Raw genomic sequence first — 18,861 nt, 5'->3', positions numbered from 1 at the left:
CAGGACTGAACAGAGTGCTGTTTACCTTATAGATGTGAGGTGGGGGCAGTAAAGAGTTGGTCAACAAAAAAAGTTAATGTTTCTAATCAAATATTTGTTTCATTTCTTTGTTTTCTCTCCCCCCGCCCTTTTGTCTAATTGAAAAAAATGAGAAAGGGAGAGAATGAAGGGGAGGGGGGTTAGAAAAATGAAGTGAAACAAACATTGCCAATCAGAGTCAAAACAAAAGGTTTTGGTTCCAAATCAACCAAAATGAGAAATTTCTTTTCAAATCATTTTGGTGAGAAATCACATTTCCAAGAAAATGAAATTTTTGTCCAATTTTCATGCAAAACAATGTCACTAAAATATTTTGACCCACTCTTGTTCAGAGTCATTGCTGTCCTTATTCTGATCCTTGGACACACCAGTACGCTAAGTGTGACATCTGGCTTTGCACCAGTCACTTAACCTTTCAGTTAAGTGGGATAACAATACCCACCTGACTGTGGGGTTGTGAGGTTCAGCTCATTAATGTTTCCGTGGTGTTTTAAGAACTTGATCCTTCACTCCTGAAGGCAATAGGAGCTTTGCTACTGACTTCAGTGGGCATAGAATTAAACTTTAAGATACACAGCAGAGGCCTTAGAGAAGGGCAAAGTATCAGTGCGGTGGATGGTTGGTGGGAGGCATCCCAAGATGTGACCATCTCTATGATACTGCATCAGTGACTCAGAATGTGGAAGACTCAGGAAGGTGTGATGCAGGGGGCAGGGCCTCAGGGGGAGAGGAGGCGTGGTGGCTTCCACCACTTTTAGGGAGCTTTTGCTGCTCCTGCTTTGGGCTGCTGTGTTAAGAACTCTTTATATTCCCATTTTAGGGCAGGGTACCTGGAGTCTCCCTACTCAGAGAAAGACTGGACATGTCTATTGACAACAGGAATATCTAGACCTGTAATAAGCAACAGAGGGTCCTGTGGCACCTTTGAGAATAACAGAAGTATTGGGAGCATAAGCTTTCGTGGGTAAGAACCTCACTTCTTCAGATGCAAGTAATGGAAATTTCCAGAGGCAGGTATAAATCAGTATGGAGATAACGAGGTTAGTTCAATCAGGGAGGGTGAGGTGCTCTGCTAGCAGTTGAGGTGTGAACACCAAGGGAGGAGAAACTGCTTCTGTAGTTGGATAGCCACACAATAGCAGATGTAAATGTAGCCATCTTACAGCAAAAAAAACCTTCAGGACCAGACTCCAAAGAGAAACTGCTGAGCTCCAGTTCATTTGCAAATTTGACACCATCAGATCAGGATTAAACAAAGACTGTGAATGGCTATCCAACTACAGAAGCAGTTTCTCCTCCCTTGGTGTTCACACCTCAACTGCTAGTAGAGCACCTCACCCTCCCTGACTGAACTAACCTCGTTATCTCCATACTGATTTATACCTGCCTATGGAGATTTCCATTACTTGCATCTGAAGAAGTGAGGTTCTTACCCACGAAAGCTTATGCTCCCAATACTTCTGTTAGTCTTAAAGGTGCCACAGGATCCTCTGTTGCTTTTTACAGATTCAGACTAACACGACTACCCCTCTGATACTAGACCTGTAACATTAAAGAAGATTTAATCCAGGGCTGTTTTGTTGCCCCCGTGTAATTTAGACAGCCCAGGCTGTTTCTGGGTGCCCAGAATCGCCACTGCTCTGCATGATGCAGCCTTGCCCCCATCATGCCCCATCCCACTCATCCCCTGGAGGAGCTAAGATTTAAAATCCAAGAACTTGGGAAGAGCTATAAACCTCCTGCTCTAGGGAATACACCAACCTCCAACCTAAGGGATTAAGGAAGGAACTTTCCCTGGGAGCAGGTTTTCTTGCACCTTCCTATGAAGCAGTTCACACTGGCCACTGTCAGAGCCAGGATCCTGGATTTGATGTAGCCTGGATCTGATTTGGTCTCACAATCCCTGTTACACACTTCCTTCCTTCTCCTGCCACCTTTCCCTGACATTACCACCACCTTCAGTTAGTTCTTTACAGACTCCATTCTGCCTATATAAATTATACATGCACCCATTCCCATGCACTGTGCCAGCATGTAATTCCTGCAAAGTCCGCTTGCCTGCGCTTCACTCCGGGTGACGTTAACCCCTGTGCAGAGGGATATTGGGCTTCGGTGGTGACTGGATCTCATGCAGGCTGTCTGCACAAGGTTAAACTTCACCCCAGTTGCCTTCATGGCTTTACACAGACAAAACTGGAGGCCCTGTTGAGCCTGTACTGAAAAATCCACCCCTAAAAATTGCTCTGCCTTATTCTAAACATGGGGTCAGTGCCTCAAAATGGTGTGATTTGGTGTATATTTGGCAATTTACACCTGCTAAGCATCTGGTTCAGTTGTATCCAGTTTTGTTTCTTAGAGGAAGGAGCGGCTGATGACCTGTTAGAGATTCCCCAGACAGAGTCTACAACAAGAGATTCTGATCTCAGTTTCACCCCCTATACGTGACATCAGAATCTCACCCAATATGTTTTCCTGTTTGTACACTGCAGGCCCGGGTGAAACTGGATGGGAGAGGAGACAGTGAAAGCAGCCCAGTCATTCTCACCGTTATGGCAATTCTTTATAGAAACAACGCACCCGTTGAAACTTTCCGAGCAAAGGCTGAAGGGCTGTTTCAGCTCCCTCTAGCTCCAGTTTCCAGACACAGAGAGTGACTGGCAACATCTCAGGCCCCTATAGCAGCTGATCATTGGCGCAATGAAAAGGAACACTTAAGCAAAAGTAATTACAAATTCTCTCCTATTCAGTTCTTTAGACTGCCCTCATACCTATAGAAGCTGAGTGCATTAAGCAATGTGACTAGCATTTGTCTTGTATGGCTCTCGCTTTCTCTCCCCCAGTGGAGAGCTGTGGGCTAGGGGTTAAATGAAATCTATGACAAGCACGCTGTGCTCTGCATTTTTCTTAGCAAAGGTGAGGTTTCAGAAGTGAGCCTTGAAATAGAAGCTGGTGAGCTTCGTGGTGGTTTTTAGAGCCTGCAGGAGTATGGGCCACAGTCTCAGACTGGCTCACAAGCAACCTATGTCTGCTGAACAGATAAGAACATAAGCTTTGGCTTTATGGTGAACAGCTCCATTGTACCTGAAGAGGCAAGTTGTCAACCCTGGTTCTCATCAGAGAGCTGCAAATGTGCAGGCCCAGGCCACTGAGCACCTGGGTGATAAGGATCACCACCCAAAACCAACATTGTTCACTACTTCTCATGACACGAGATCTTTGTTTAATTCTCTTTAAGAACATGACATAATTCTAAATTTTTAAAATATTTCCTATTGCAGGAAGCATGTACATGAAACCACTGAATTACTAAGGAGAATTCAATTGCATTAAGGTATACAATGGAAACACTGAATTACTAAGGCGAACAGTCTTTTAGACAGTCAGATGAGTAGATTTCTACCTCAGATATAAAGGTCAGGAAAATACTATTGACAGGAAAATGTGGGAACAGCTAGAAAGGTTATCTGGCTTATGACAGCCTATGCACAAGCCTAAATTCAATGGGACTCCTCACATGAGTACAGTTTACTCAGCTGAAGGATGCAAGTTCTGGCTGGAAGAATGACCTGGAGGATAAGGCATTGATGTGGGACTCAGGGATAAGGATAAGGTTCTGTGCAATGCCTCTATGAGGTACAACACAGCACCCACAACCTGCAGGTGGGGAGGCTAACACAGCTTGAAGCTAATTTTGTACCCTCCCAATCCAGGGCTGTTTTGTTGCCCCAGTGTAATTTAGACAGCCCAGGCTGTTTCTGGGTGCCCAGAATCGCCACTGCTCTGCATGATGCAGCCCTGCCCCCATCATGCCCCATCCCATTCATCCCCAACAGGCCCCCTACACCACATGTCTTATGATGTTTTCCTCAGTTTCTGCACTGAAGGGATATCCCAGCCAGATCTGGAGCTTTTATAGCCCCTTTACACCATCCCAACCCTTTTATCTGCTATGAAGGGGCCACAACTGGGGATCTCACCCTGGCTTGAAAGTTCAGCCCAGGTTTTCTGTGTGACCTTGGACAAGTACCTGGATCAAACCTGTGCTTTATCCCCGTTTTACAGGAGCTAACGCTTCCGGGAGCATTACAAGGATAAAATCCCTTTGTGATTGTATGGCACACAGATACTGCAGTAACAAGGGCTGTAAGTATCCAGCTGGACCCCTTCATATAAATTACGTGGGGGGAGGGGGAGAATAAGCAGAGCCAGCACGCCAATTCCCATATGGCATTATAGAGCTGAACGTTGCATCACTGAGGTCAATGGAAACTTACTATTGGCTTCAGCAGGAGCAGGAGCATAATGCAGGAAGACATATGCCAAGTGGCTGCACTTAATGCAAGAGAAGTATAATAACAACAGTACCAGAACACATCACCTGGAGAATCTTACAGCAGCTATAAAATGAAATGCAGACATGCTATAAAGGGAACCAGACACTTCTCCATCGCATCAAACAAGCTGCTTGTCTGCACCTCCAAGGCCCTTCATGGCCTATCCCCATCTTACCTATCATCTCTCATTCACTGATGATAACAAGATGATAACAATGGACTTTTCTGCTGCCTTCCCCATAATTCCTGTCAAGCAAAGGACCCAGCCTCGGAAAACGTGCCCTCACTGCACCTTTCCAGGATTCTCAAGCCCTTGAGCAGGCTGAGTTTTCATGGTTCCTTTTTAAGTCCGAGAACAAGCAAACAATGTGTGACACTTTTATTTCTCTCGGTTTTCTTAGGATCCTTGGCCAGAAACCCTCTCAACCTGAGCCTGTATTTACTATCTTTACTCACAGCATAAACATGCTGCATGCCCAACATGGAGCTGTGTTGTAAAAAGCCTTTCATTCACCGTGCTCAGTGCTGTAAACATGTTTGTGAGGAAATACCTGGGGATGTTTCCATTTGTACGTTAGGTGCCAGTTATCCTGGACCACAGCATCTGAGAGAGGAAAAGGGGTCCTGTTCTTGTTCCATGTGTGATGGGCAAACAGGGGACTTTGGTGGCATGGCGTTCATGACTTTATTTTCAGTGCCACACAGGCTAGCTTGCTGGTTTTCTCTGGGTGTTATTACTTCTCTTCCATAAGCTTCACTTCACTCGGCAAGAGGTTTCAGTGGGGTCAGGGCAGTGGCTATGGGTGGTGAAATCTTACACACTCTGAACAAGAAATAACAGCCCGGAGTGGAGCTAAATAGTCGGATGGCATCTCAGGGTCCCAAGCTTGAGTGGAAACACCAGGAATGAAAGGGAAGCTTATGTAACCTTTCAGCCTTGTCTACATTAGTGAAAGTCTAACTAACTCCCAACACTGGTTTGGTGGATAGAAATCCAAATACAGGGGAGGCTCCCACATTGGACTATCCAGCCACTCTTTCTGATTAGATTTACTTTGCAGCCTGAAATAGCTCTGTCAGGTTGTTCTATTTCCTTGAGAGGCCAGAGAAATCCCTTGGGGTTTTCACACTTGTGCATGAGTGAATCAGAGTCTGGAGGGGTCACCATCCTGCAACGATCCAGGCCAGCCTCCTCTTCCATGTCCAAGCACACCGTCTTCTGCTCATCAGTAAAGCAAAGAGTTCTGAGAGGGTGACAGTGTGGAGGAAAGACGTGCCTAGGAGCCATCCCATCAATCAACTGTGGATCCACCTATTGCTCCTCCAACCCAGGACAAGAATGGTCCAATGGGCGACAGGGAATGGATCACTTGATGATTACCTGTTCTGTTCATTCCCTCTGGGGCACCTGGCATTGGCCACTGTCAGAAGACAGGATACTGAGCTAAATGGACTTTTGGTCTGACCTGGTATGGCCACTCTTATGTTCTTAATGGAGAGTGTGGAAATCTTCCCTAATACTCTGCTGATGCTCATCTGGCCCCCGTAGCCTCATAGGTCCCCACCTCTCGGATGGTAATACAAGATGATGATCCAACGATGGCAAATGTGACATAGCGACCATCCATAAATCAGGCCTAGCCCAGCACTGATAAGCAGCCTGTGAATGGGGAGGGGGAGAGGTGCGCCACAGCCCCGCAATCGAGTTTGAAGGGGTGCCCTGGGTCTCAGGGCTGCGCAGCTCAGGGGCCTCAGCCCTTAATGTGGCCCTTGATAGCAGGCAGTGCGGCCTATCAGCCAAAATCAATACCACGGCCCTTGCTGTCAGGGCAGTGAGTCCCAATGGCCAGAGTCAATACTACAGCCCCAGCTGTCACTCCAGTCTCTCCACTCTCCGTGCTGTCCCAAGCTGGTGTGTCGGGGTCCGTCTCCAACTGGCTGGCCTCCACGTCTTGGAGTGCAGGTGGTCCTCCCTCAAGAGCTAGCGACGCATCTCCTTCCCCGCTGGTGGTCAGCCCAGACTGAGCTGTTCTGCTTGCTTTTATACCCTGCTTCCAGCTGGAGCATGCCCAGCAGAGCTGAGGGGGTGTGGCCTCCTTGGCTAAGAAAGAAGGGTTAAACTACTGTACCAGTGCGGGGCTGATACACCCTTTCACACCAGACAAATGAGCCATTGGCTGAGTGGGAGTTTACGTCTCTCAGTACTAAAATTCACTGAAGGGGACAGCAGCTCCATGGGGAAGCTGGGGACATCCTGAGGAAGTGAGTATAGTATCCTGACCCTAAGGCTCCGGGGTTGCCATATGCTTAAGCGTTTGCTTCCCAGGGAAGGACGTATTCAGTGCAGCGGCGTTTGGAAGAAAAAGCCACTGCTGCACAATTCACGCCGAGGCTGCAGGAGACACAAGGAGCCAGCCAAAAAGACATGTGCCTTTTCTGGCCCGTCAGCAGTGCCCTGCCAGATCTGCCATAAACACAAGTTCAGAAGCCTGAATCACTCACCTTGCATCAAACAGCCTCGGCCCATGGGAATCCATGCTCACTTTTGCCTGAGGTTGTTAAGCATCTCCCTGGAGCAAGAGGAACCTGGACAATGTGTCTTCATAATCACCAATGCTTGCCACGGGTATAGTTGGCTGGAGAATGATAATTCTGTTTCATGACAATTTTTGAGGTTTCAACATTTGTTTCCATTCCACATTGCAACAAAACCAGACCCAGTTGAACATTTGATGGAATTGTGTTGAAATGCCCATTTTTGGATTGAAAAGGTCAGGTTTTGGATTCAGGTATCTGGGTCTCTCCCTCTCCCTGGAAGTGACCAAAATCCACACTGAGCCTCAGAAACTTTCCCATAAAAAATGTCATCAAAATCAATACAGCTCTACAAAACAATGCAGCTTTGACACTGGTAAAATGTCGCAACCAGCGCCAGTCACAGGCCTTCTTAAAGCCATATCAGCAGACTGATCACAATAGGGATCTTAAAGGCACAAGATCAGCACCCAGGGGTCTGTATGTACTACATATAACCATTCCTGATGCCTTTAACCACATGTCTCGTGTACACATCTCTCACTACAATGCCTTTTTATTTTCCTCTCTGCTTCACATTCCTCCTGTTCATATATAATTGGAGACTCTCTCACTCTCAACACTCACTTTCTGCTTGCTTGATCCTGTGGAAACCTAGCCACTTGTTTCTAGTAGTGCAAAACAGCCTGAGACACAGTGTGATTTTAGTCACCATCTTGGGATCATCATCTCTAATGTGTGGTATTAGTCAGGCATTACCAATTGCCAAATTCCACCTGATCGTCTCTGAGCTATGCATCGGCAGAGCAGAGAGGAATGAAAAAAGGTAAAGAGCTCAGTGTTCTGAATGTTCATGGAAGTGGTCACATGGTGAATTGTAAAGTTCTTTTTAGGTTCAGGAGTCATCCATCCAGGAGACAAAAACAAGACCATGTGACTTAGTTGATCAGTCACATAGTGTGAATTATTACAGAATTATGAATAGCAAAGACTCAAAGTAACAGTCACAGGGTGAAAATCGCCCCTAATGCATATGGCTAGCACAAAGCCTATGGGCTACTTAGATGAAAAAAAATCAAACATGTTAGCAAATAGAACCAGGTGCTAATTTTCTTGAATACATTGTTCTCTGCATACAGTTCCCCCAGCTAAAAAAATCAGTGGCTCAAGAGATTGTGTGTTTGTTTTTAAAGGAAGCATTAAAAAAAAAAGATGAACATTTACGGGAAATCTCTGCAGAGCTCCGCAGAATTGAATGGGAGTTGCTGGCTTTCACGATCTTGCCGGGTTCAGCCCCTTACATGACACCAAAATTGTAAATATTAACAATTCAGAGCCATATCTTCAACTGGCGTGAGCCAGCATCTCTCCTTTGTAGTCACTGGCGATATGCCAATATGCATCAGCCTGAGCTCAATTCTGTGCCTTCCCCAGGTTTTGCTGGCTTCTTGGTAACTACTGAGCAAGAGATGAATTTGTTACCAGCTGTGATCCCCCTGATGTGAGCATGAGGACAGTGTATTGCCGTCTTCAGAACAGCTTCAGGGTTTTAAAACCACTGTGTGCCCATCAGCAGAAGGAAGCAGAAAATGAAATACAATGTCCAGCTTAACTGAGTTTTATCATGGGTGAGGATTGTTATTTTGTTTGGGTTAATGTTTGCTTAGGAGTGGCTTTGAAGATGTAATCAATAGGAATATCTGGGTGAGGGAGGGATAGCTCAGTGGTTTGAGCATTGGCCTGCTAAACCCAGCGTTATGAGCTCAATCCTTGAGGGGGCCATTTAGGGGTCTGGGGCAAAAAATCTGTCTGGGGGATTGGTTCTGCTTTGAGTAGCAGGTTGGACTAGATGACCTCCTGAGGTCCCTTCCAACCCTGATATTCTATTCTATTCTATCTATGATTGTGCTATAATACCTGAAACTTTTCTGGTAAGCTAAGATAGGCATTTAAGAAATTAAATTCCTACATCTGGCATAGAAGGGCACTAATTATAGACAAACTCTTGGTAATTTATTGGAGATCATATTTGGCCAGTGTCAGATCTCAGTGACTAACAGTCGGTCTTTTCATCTGGACACTTCAACCTCTATTTGACAACAGAGATATATAATTCCTCAACAGATAAATATAGGCCAAATCCTCAGCGGTTTACTGAGTATCACCATTGGCATAGCTATGCTGAGAGGATCTGGCCCATGAGATTCCAACATATGGACCAATGATTGATCTCAGTGTCAGACTCCTAGCTAGCCCTCTTGCAGAATTATGTGCATTGTACTACCCCAGCCATGGGTGTGGCCAACCATTTATTGTAAAAGCCATTATATACTTCTTTAACTAAGGCCCTACTTAACCTGCGATATTGCAGAAATTGTGGATTCTGCAATATGAGACAGCAGAAGAACCTGCTCTCAGCTCCAGGCAAGCAACAGTGGAAAATCACAGAAAAGTAACGTCCATTATTACTTTTCTGCAATTTTCCATGGCTTGTCTGCAACTCAGCTGCAATTTTTTTGACAATCACCCCACAATTCAAGTAGGCCGTTATTTATAAGTATTTGGAATAAAGCAAGGATTTCTTGTGATGAATACATTGTAGCAATAAATCTTTCTGCAAATAAGCTTGTACTTCAAGTCTTTATTTTGAAAGAGCTGTATAAATAAATTGACATAAAAGTCTGGATTAGCAGCAATGTAGACAGTTGAAAAATAAATAAGTGGCAAGGAAATTCTTTGTTTCCATGAAATCCCCCATGCTGGCAAAGGCACAAGTTTGGAACCAGCCCACATACTTAACTATAGCAGAGAATCTAGCTCTGTCAAAATCATCACCAAGTAATAATATTCTGTACAGGTAATTTCATCCAAGTGATATAAAATGTGCCTGCATGAAAAGCATATTGGAAACATGTAGCATTAATCAATACAGGGGAGTCACATCTTACACGGGGTTAGGTTCTGAAGTCAGTGCCTAAGGCGAAAATTGCGTATAGTCAAACGCTCATTGAGTGGCATGGCGGGCGGAATCGCCCCTACTAAAGGTACAGTATTTTGTTATTTTTCTCTTTTTTTGCCGAGCGCATATAGTTAAAATCGTGTAAGTTAAATGCGCCTATGATGCAATTCCACTGTACTCCCATTTCTGCTCAATGAGCGTGTTGTATACATTCTATATTCCTATATCTCCTTATATAAAGAGTGGTGTGTGTCTTACCATACAGTATATAACAGTAACCCGAAACAATGCAAGATTTTTCAATCAAAGATTAAATTATCATACATTACATTGATCAATAGGTTTACAGATCATTTGTTGGGTCTAGAATACCTGGCTGTCGACCCTAATGCTGCCATATTTTCTGTTTGACCAGCAGAACTAACTAATAAAGATCTAAAAGATGACTGGAAGAGCAGAGGTGATCATTAAGAGAAGTGTAAGAACATAAGAACGGCCATAGTGGGTCAGACTTACGGTCTGCCTAGTCCACTATCCTGTCTTCTGACAGTGGCCAATGCCAGGTGCCCCACAGGGAATGAACAGAACAGGTAATCATCAAGTGATCCATCCCCTGTTGCTCATTCCCAGCTTTTGGCAACACAGGCTAGGGACACCATCCCTGCCCATCCTGGCTAAAAGCCATTGATGGACCTATCCTCCATGAACTTATTTAGTTCTTTTTTGAACCCTATTATAGTCTTGGCCTTCACAACATCCTGTGGCAAAGAGTTCCATAGGTTGACTGTGCAGGTGAACATTAAGATAAGCACAAATTTTGGTGTTGAGAATCCTCACTGAGTAGGACAACATTCTGCACAGAAATAAGTTTTAATTAATTTTTGGGGGGAAAAAATCTTCTGCCCCTATTGGAGATGTTGGTTCACAGATATCCCAGAATGTATCATTCTTGGAGATCAGTGAGACTTCTGGGTATTTGTAATGGCATGTTCTGGGATACCTTCAGCAAATCAAGCAGCACCAAGTATTTGTTAAAACTTATTTCTCTTTCACTCAAACACACACATACACACACTTTCACAGCCTGGCTATTGGGGTCATTAGGCACTGAAATCTGTGCTTGGACTTCATTTTTGCTCTGCAGTTCACTTTGAATGATAGAAAGATTCTGTCCTTGAAAGAAGGGAATTAATGTTCCAATGCGATGATGCTTCACTCATCAAACATCGTGTTCTTACAGGCTGGAGGCCAGCTGGGAGCTGTCTGACAGGTTCTCCAGGTTTTCCACTGTTGTGATGATGCTGTTCACCTTGTCCTCTGGGAGCACGTGAGACGCATTGGATTGGAATTTCTTCAGGAGCGATTCTCTGCTTAGGGGCTTCCTCCAGTGCCCATAGAAAGTGTCACATCTGCCTGTCAGCACATCTCCATTCTCCAGGACCAGTGCTACCTCCCCATACATCTTGTCGAAGTTGGCTATGTTGTCTTCAGGGTGCTCTACCAGCACCTTGGCCAGCAGCTCCATCAGCTCCTGCCGATGGATGCAGCCATCAGTGAAGGAGTTGAGGTACACCTCGCCATCCAGCAGGGCAGTGCAGGCATTGAACTGGAAGGAGTGTCGAGCCTGGTGCTCAGATTCTGGAAAGGGCCTATTGATGTACTTGGACACTGGGATCCTCAGCAGAATGGCACGGATCAGAGAGGGAGAGAATGAGCCAGAATAGTTGATGAGCAGGTTCCTGACTGATGCGGCAGCATCCACAATCCAGTGCATCCCTAGGTGGGCTGGGAAACGTTTGAAAGCGACGTCTTGCTTCTCCAAGAGGAACTTGTGGCTGCTTGCTGGCAGGGGCAGCGGTTTGGGCCGATAGTCGCCGTAGAACGCACTGAATCCAGAGCACCCCGGGATGTCATCCAGAATGAGGGGGCTGGCCTCCATTCCCCGGGCAGCCAGAAGCGCCGCTTCCAACCCCAGGCGGGTGGCATTGCCAATATGCAGGGGCTTGGCTTGGGTGGCTGCATTTGCCATCGGTGCCCCTGCCAGGGAGGCAGCAATTGCTAAGGCATGGGCGCATTGGGTCACATTCAGAGAAAGAAGCTTTGCTGTGGCAGCTGCGCTGCCCATGGTGCCCACCACAGAGGGAGGATGGAACCTGAAAGGGAAACCACAGCAATGATCTCACCCCAGCAGGGGGCTGGAAAGGCCTGCCTGCCTCTTGCATAGGGAGCCCCCAAGTGCCACTGAAGGGCATGCCCATGGCACCAAGACCATTGCAAAACAGCAGGCCAGACCCTCCGCTGGTGTAAGCTGTTGCTCCACTGACATTGATGCTGATTTACTATGGGAGCGGGAAAACACCAGAGTGAGCCCAGACATCCCATTTTTGCTTTGAGTCATAAGAATCTAAATACGTAGGGCCTGATTCCCCGCTCTCTGGCACCGGGTATCATCGCTCACACCAGTGCAAAGTGGATGTCAAATGCTACCGTTCTGATCTGGCGATGTTTCACATCCACACTTGGCAGGTGCCAATGACACATGGGAGGAGACCAAGCCCCTGCTATCTAATGGTGGATGTGAGTGAGTTGACAGTACAGATCTACTCTGTGACAGAACCTCTGAGGACATTAAGAACAACAGACAAACTAGAGTGAACGGAGTGTGATTTCACCGTGACCTCATGTTTGTTCCTCAAAACTAGTTAGCTAGCACTTGCCCCATCACAGAGGACTATAGTAAGGTCATCAGAGGTCCTTAAGGTGCAACATTGGATTAATGATGCCTAACCACCCACAAGTGTGTGGGCCAAACCTCGCTGACTCCTTTTATAAGTCCACTAGCCCTTGTTCCATACACTGTAGCTATTGATTAAAATAGATCTGGGGAAAATTTTCACCCCAAACTTCTTTTCAGCACCAAAAAAAAAAAAAATGCAGATTCAGTGACACCAAAACATTTGCAAATTTGTGTTGGTTATGCCAAATTGATCATTTGGGGGGGGGGTGTCTCAAAAAATTCTAAATATTTTGATTGTTTGAATTGGAATGACTTTTAGTTTCCTTTAATTTTATTTTTAAAATATTCAACAAATGTTTAAAAAATGGTCAACACAGAAATGAAACTTTTCAGTTTTGTCAAAGCAAAATGTTTCATTCAACCCAAAACCAAAAAAAAAAAAAAAGACTTTTTGATCAGCAGAAAATTTCAAAAATGTTTGTTTTCGGGCTGACCTGAAAAGAATTTTTCCCTATTTTTCAAAATCACCAACTAACCAAAAACTCTGTTATTCGTGCAGACCTATAGATGAGATGACTCTTTATTATAATATCATTTACTCTGAGTGAGACTGGCTGTTTTGGGCTAGTGTCTCTCTTTTGTAGATTCCCGAAGAGTTTCATAAGGTGGCTTCTAAACTGCAGTGCTAAGTGAATCACACATAGGATGGGTCTGGCTCTACTCCAGAATTTCTGATTTAATTTGCTATGCCGCATGCTAATTCTTGCTAAGCTGCGCTGCCCTGTGCCCTGTTCACTGAAGCACAATAGATTTACCTATTAGGAATATTGTGAGCCTCCGTGGAGAAACGCATGAGCCTTCCTTGCACCTCAATGCCCACATTAAATGCTAGCAAGAAGTCCAGGCCATTGGGTTTGGAGCTTGGAGGTAGCATCTGTGAAGCTGCCAGAAGAGCGGGCAGTACAGCCCCTGAGGGGTGAGTGGCAGGGTGCCAGGTGTCATCAAAGTCCATAGAGTGAGTCTGCCACAGGGGAGAGGCAACAGCCAGGTGAAAATCATGTTTGTACAACACCAACACAATGGAGTCCAGATCTATGACTGGTGCTCCCAGGTGTAACCACAATACACATGCAGCTCCTAATATTAATAACGAATTTCATAACAACATCATTGAGTTATTGGTGCTAACTGGCACTGTGATAAAAGTGCCACTCACAGGAATGCAGAGCAGAGACACATGAACTTTCCTTCGGAGTCCCAATCACCTCTCCTGGTCCCAGTCACAAAGGGCCCATACCTCATTCACATGACGGGCCAGTACCAGTGTTTGGTGTTTCCGGTACATCAGGGGGTGTGGCTATCCCAGAGCATTATGTACCATTAAACAGTCTCTTCTGGAAGAGACAGCCTTACCGCAATTCCATTTGTGAAGGCAGCCAGTGTAGGGGACAGCTTTAACCCTTTCCTGCCATAGACAGAGCTAACGGCATTTGACGCATACAGCTGCTGTAGAAGGGAGAGAATCCAGTAAGAGAGAGCAGGGCACTGTTGCATTCTGAGAGTAGTAACCTAAAGCAGTTGTGCTGCCTCTGTGCTATTTTCACAACGTGGGATTCCAGGCAATGGGCACCTCTGAGATAAACAGAGTCTCATCATAATAAAAACATAATGAAATTGCAATTAAAGGGCTTAACTTCTTCCCCCTTTACACTAACCTGAACATCTGAAAGTATGTGGCTAGCAAAGGAATTTGCTACCAGTTTATGCAGGGAAGTCAAAAACAGCAATGGCTTTTTCCAGTCATTGATCTCTAGGAATTTAATTTCAGCCAGCACGTCCTGTTTTCTCCCTCCCAGTGTTACTTGCTGCTGTTCCGTAGAGAAGAGCTGTGATTCATTTGTTGGCAACAAGAGCTTTGGTGTCAGCTCTCGGCATTTACCAGGGGAAATGCGCCCATGATTGTGACTTTGTGCATTGAAAGCGAAATTCACCCTGCTGCAAGGGATATGCATGATTACATCCCACTTACACCATAAAAAAAGAGACTTAAGCACTGCATTGACTTTGTGCTGATTCTCTGCCCAGGCAGCACAGCAGCACCGTATTAACGGCAACAAGGGCATGGTTGGGTATTGCTCCTACCTGACAATACCGCAGGGCGATATTGAACACACGAGTTGTGCTGCCCACAAGGCCAACCCCAATGCTGTCAAGGATCATCCTCTTGCTCCGGTGACGAACAACTTCAGACAGGTGCTCTGGCTGGACTCCATGGATGAAGGATGCAAAGCTGCTGGTCACAGTCTCCTCTGCAGCAGTCCTCTCCAGCACTGTGGGGATAGGTAGAACGAGGCAAGGATCAGCCAAGTTGCGGTACTGGACCCAAAGGGTTAACACGTAGGCCCCATTGTGCAACCCCTGCTCCCATGAACTAGTATCCTGCTTGTCAAAGAGTCCTATTGTTTTCAATGGAGTTGCTCAGGGAGTGAGTCACTACCTAACGTGAGTGAATGTGGCCGAACCTCTGTAGCCCTTGTTTTGAGAGGAAGGATGGTCTAGTGGTAAGGAGATAAGCCTAGGAATTAGGAGACCTAGCTTGTGTTCCTGCCCTGTGTGACCTTCAGCAAATCACTTAGAAGCTCTGTGCCTCAGTTTCCCATATGTGGGGCAGAGGAGACAAATGAGATGCCTGCTTCTTTACCTGGTGAATGAACTAGGTATGTTTCAATAAACTAGGCTCAGTCCTGCTCCCATTGAGTTAATGGTAAAACTTACCTTGACTTCAGGAGAGCAGGGTTAGATCCAACATCTTCTGTTGGTTTAATTTGGAGCAGCATAAAGGGCTTGATCCTGCAAGGTGCTCAGCACTCTGGACCAATTCAGCAAAACACTGAAGCCCATGATAGCCCTACTAAAGTCAATGGCACCATATAACAGAAAACACTTACTTAAGTGCTTTGTTGGTTCAGGCCAGAGCTCTCATCTCCAGGCAGGAACAAGCCTAAATTGAGGAAATCGATTCAAATTGCCCAAATGTGTGTGTGTGTGTGTGTGCGCACATGCCTGCCTGTGTGTGTTTGGGAGGGGGAGTCCAGTCTCCGGGTCTATGAGGTCATCTTAACGGCCAGACAAGTAGTATGGCATCCAGCCACCATGCACTGTCATTTCTATTTCTACTTCTGTTTCAATTTTAGAGTATAGCAGGTTGGAAAGTGGAATTTCTAATCTGTGGGAAACTGACATTTTGAAATTTGTTTTCATTCTGAACCAGAAAGAAAAGCCGAAATATTTTCAATTTGGGACCATCAGAATGTTTTGGTTTAATAAATGTTGAATCATTTCATTTTGATAATGTCAAAACATTACAATATAATGTAAAATATTGCATATATATATATATATATATATATAATATTAAATGTATTACATTTACAAACATACTATTATATTGAAAGTAACATTTTATTTTAAAATTGTAGGGATTTTATTTTGAAATACTGAAATTAATATTTTAATATAAGACCAAAGTCAAAATGAAATGGTTCTAAATGAGAAAGTCAAAATGAAACATTTCAACATTATTTAAATTAAATGAAAATTTCATCAAGATTGATATGTTCCCATAAAACATTTGGATTTTGACAAAATTGCATTTGTCGACTGAATGCTGTTCTGTCAAAATGTTTTTGAACAGCTCTAATGTGGAGTAAAGTCACATTTGAAACTTTCACTTTCAAATATCATGGCAACTGACCCACAATTTGTCTAAAAATATGTATGAGTCTCACTCAAATCCAGAGGCTCATATTCCACTTGTGAAGACAGCTGTGAGTCTCATCAGTGATTCATACATTTATAGAGATTGTATAAAACATTGCACTATGAACCTACCACATGTAGCAGTTTGCAAACCTCTGCCTTACACATTTGTATCCCCTCCATATATCTAGAGTGCATCCCATGAATGGTACAAATAAAGCATCAGTGCACTAAAGGGCAGGGAAGCAATGATGCAAAGCAACATTGTAGATATAATAGGAAAAGCATGACTGTAGCTGCATTTCAGTAGAAATTTCTGATAGCTTCCTTCACAGCAGGAAAATGTCCTCTGGGAATTCAGTGTAAAGTAATATCTATATACCTTCCCATCAGTATATAAATATTGACAGCAGCATTCCCCCCCCCCCCATCTGTGATATGCGCTCTTTAAAAATAAGAGGTTAATAAAAAGGCCGTATAGCTTAGACTTGGCTAGAGTCAATGGTTGTGCATGGATTTTTTTTAATTACTGTATTTTTTTTATTTAGTCACTTTCTTTGATCAACATTTGTTACATCTAGTGTATACATGAAAAAAGATAAAATGACCAACTATGAGAAGAATCTCTAGGACTTAAAAAAAATTCTGCTCTCTGACATTAGTGGAGGAACTCTGGATTTATACCACTGTAGCTGGGAATAGAATAACAGGATCATACAAATGAGTAGGACCACATAGTGAATTATTCTAAACAATTTTAATAACTAGTCCTAGATTAAATATTTAATAAATGACAATGCAGGAGCATAGGATAGGATAGGATAGTTACCATTTAAACATTTAAGTACATGGTTATAGTACAAGTGAAATATTCATAGTCCTTTCTCAGGCAAGATTCCCTATGACGTTAGTGCGAGCTCTGCCTAACTAAAAATTGCATAATTTGGCTCTAAAATAGGTAAATGTGTGTTTTGATACAGGGCTGATAATCACCTTTATTTACTTATATGTTATATTGTTCATGTTAATTCAGCTTGAAATGTAATAATAATTTACTTAAGCTGGTCTTTAAGTGAAATCATAACAATAATGACAGGTTTCAGAGTAGCAGCCGTGTTAGTCTGTATCCGCAAAAAGAACAGGAGTACTTGTGGCACCTTAGAGACTAACAGATTTATTAGAGCATAAGCTTTCGTGGACTACAGCCCACTTCTTCGGATGCATATAGAATGGAACATATATTGAGGAGATATATATACACACATACAGAGAGCATAAACAGGTGGGAGTTGTCTTACCAACTCTGAGAGGCCAATTAAGTAAGAGAAAAAAAACTTTTGAAGTGATAATCAAGATAGCCCAGTACAGACAGTTTGATAAGAAGTGTGAGAATACTTACAAGGGGAGATAGATTCAATGTTTGTAATGGCTCAGCCATTCCCAGTCCTTATTCAATCCTTTGTTGATTGTGATTGTGTCATAACAATAATAATAATCATAATTAATACATTTTGTCTTCCAAGCATTTAAGAGACTTTTCTAAGTTTAACCCAGTTCCTGTCAATTATTTTTACATATTGACATATCAGAAGACTTTAAAAAAGAGAGAGAGAGAAAGAGAAACATTTCTTTAACTGAGAGATACAAACCTTGAGCAGAAATTTTGTGTACCTGTCGGGAAGCAGCTAAAACCTTCTGGGATCTCTAGAGACAAGAGAAAGATACTGTTTGTCATATAAAGCAACCAGGCATTTTAAGAACACTTTCATTGCTTGCATTGTAAATCCTGTGTTGTAAAAAACTGACAGTTCAAACAAGAAGTAGGTAAATTGAACCCTGTTTCAAAGCTGTTAGCTAACTAGAAACCAGTCCGGTAACGGTGCCAAGAACAATCAGGGAAAGGAAGCACTCTGTTAGAATTTGCAGGATAAAGTTTTAAGATTCAGAACTGCCAGGCAAGCCCTTACAACTGTGAACAGGACAAATTTTGAATAGATATTAAGAATATGAAGTACAGATCATTTATAAAAACATTATACCCCTATACAAAAATACATGGAATACATTGAAGAAATAGATAAAACATGGACCATTTTAGTAGGTCAAAAAGGAGTCAATGAAAACCAGCTAATTTTTTAATCATTGGTCAGACCCTCAGTTAGTGTAAAATTAAATGATCATAGATCCAGTGAAGTCAGTGGAATCATGACAATTTAAACCAGCTGAGGAGCTCCCCAAAACCTAATTAAAATCAAACAACCTAAACAACTGAATGAGCTAGGGATAGATTTTCAGCATGAAATAGCATTACCTGTAAAGTTGAGTAGACCATTCTGATGGTTCTAAATGTGTCTGTTGATTTCTCTTGAGCACTGGGAAGGTCTCCAGAAGCAATGGTAGAGGTGTCTGTTTGGTGTCAGGGTTTATATACCCTTCCAAAGCCATTTGAATTTTGCCTTTGCGTTTGTCTACAAATGAATTTCAAGACTGGTGACATC

General features: G+C 43.7%; 1 protein-coding gene and 1 long non-coding RNA gene across 3 annotated transcripts; one reads left to right on the top strand and one right to left on the bottom strand.

Annotated features, from left to right (window-relative positions):
• The first annotated feature begins 996 nt into the window (after window positions 1-996).
• LOC135973381 (uncharacterized) lies at window positions 997-9,504 on the top strand. Its single transcript, XR_010590195.1, has 3 exons — window positions 997-2,760; window positions 3,318-3,370; window positions 4,102-9,504. It is a non-coding gene; the product is annotated as an uncharacterized LOC135973381 (long non-coding RNA).
• Window positions 9,505-9,568: 64 nt separating this feature from the next.
• On the bottom strand, window positions 9,569-18,793 carry LOC101937974 (cis-aconitate decarboxylase-like). 2 transcript variants are annotated; one of them, XM_065556381.1, is made up of 6 exons: window positions 18,675-18,793; window positions 18,013-18,067; window positions 14,747-14,934; window positions 14,018-14,110; window positions 13,420-13,625; window positions 9,569-12,020 (listed from the first exon to the last, which is right to left on the bottom strand). In XM_065556381.1, exons 1-6 carry the CDS (start codon window positions 18,693-18,695, stop codon window positions 11,102-11,104), a joined length of 1,482 nt encoding a protein of 493 aa, XP_065412453.1. In that variant the 5' UTR covers window positions 18,696-18,793; the 3' UTR covers window positions 9,569-11,101. The 2 variants fall into 2 exon arrangements, with proteins under 2 accessions (XP_065412453.1, XP_065412454.1); XM_065556382.1 differs by having other exon boundaries at window positions 14,018-14,107.
• Between the last annotated feature and the right edge of the window lie 68 nt (window positions 18,794-18,861).

This window comes from Chrysemys picta, chromosome 9, assembly GCF_011386835.1.
Source record: "Chrysemys picta bellii isolate R12L10 chromosome 9, ASM1138683v2, whole genome shotgun sequence".
NCBI classification, from domain to species: domain Eukaryota; kingdom Metazoa; phylum Chordata; order Testudines; family Emydidae; genus Chrysemys; species Chrysemys picta.
This window is presented reverse-complemented; position numbering and strand designations above follow the sequence as displayed.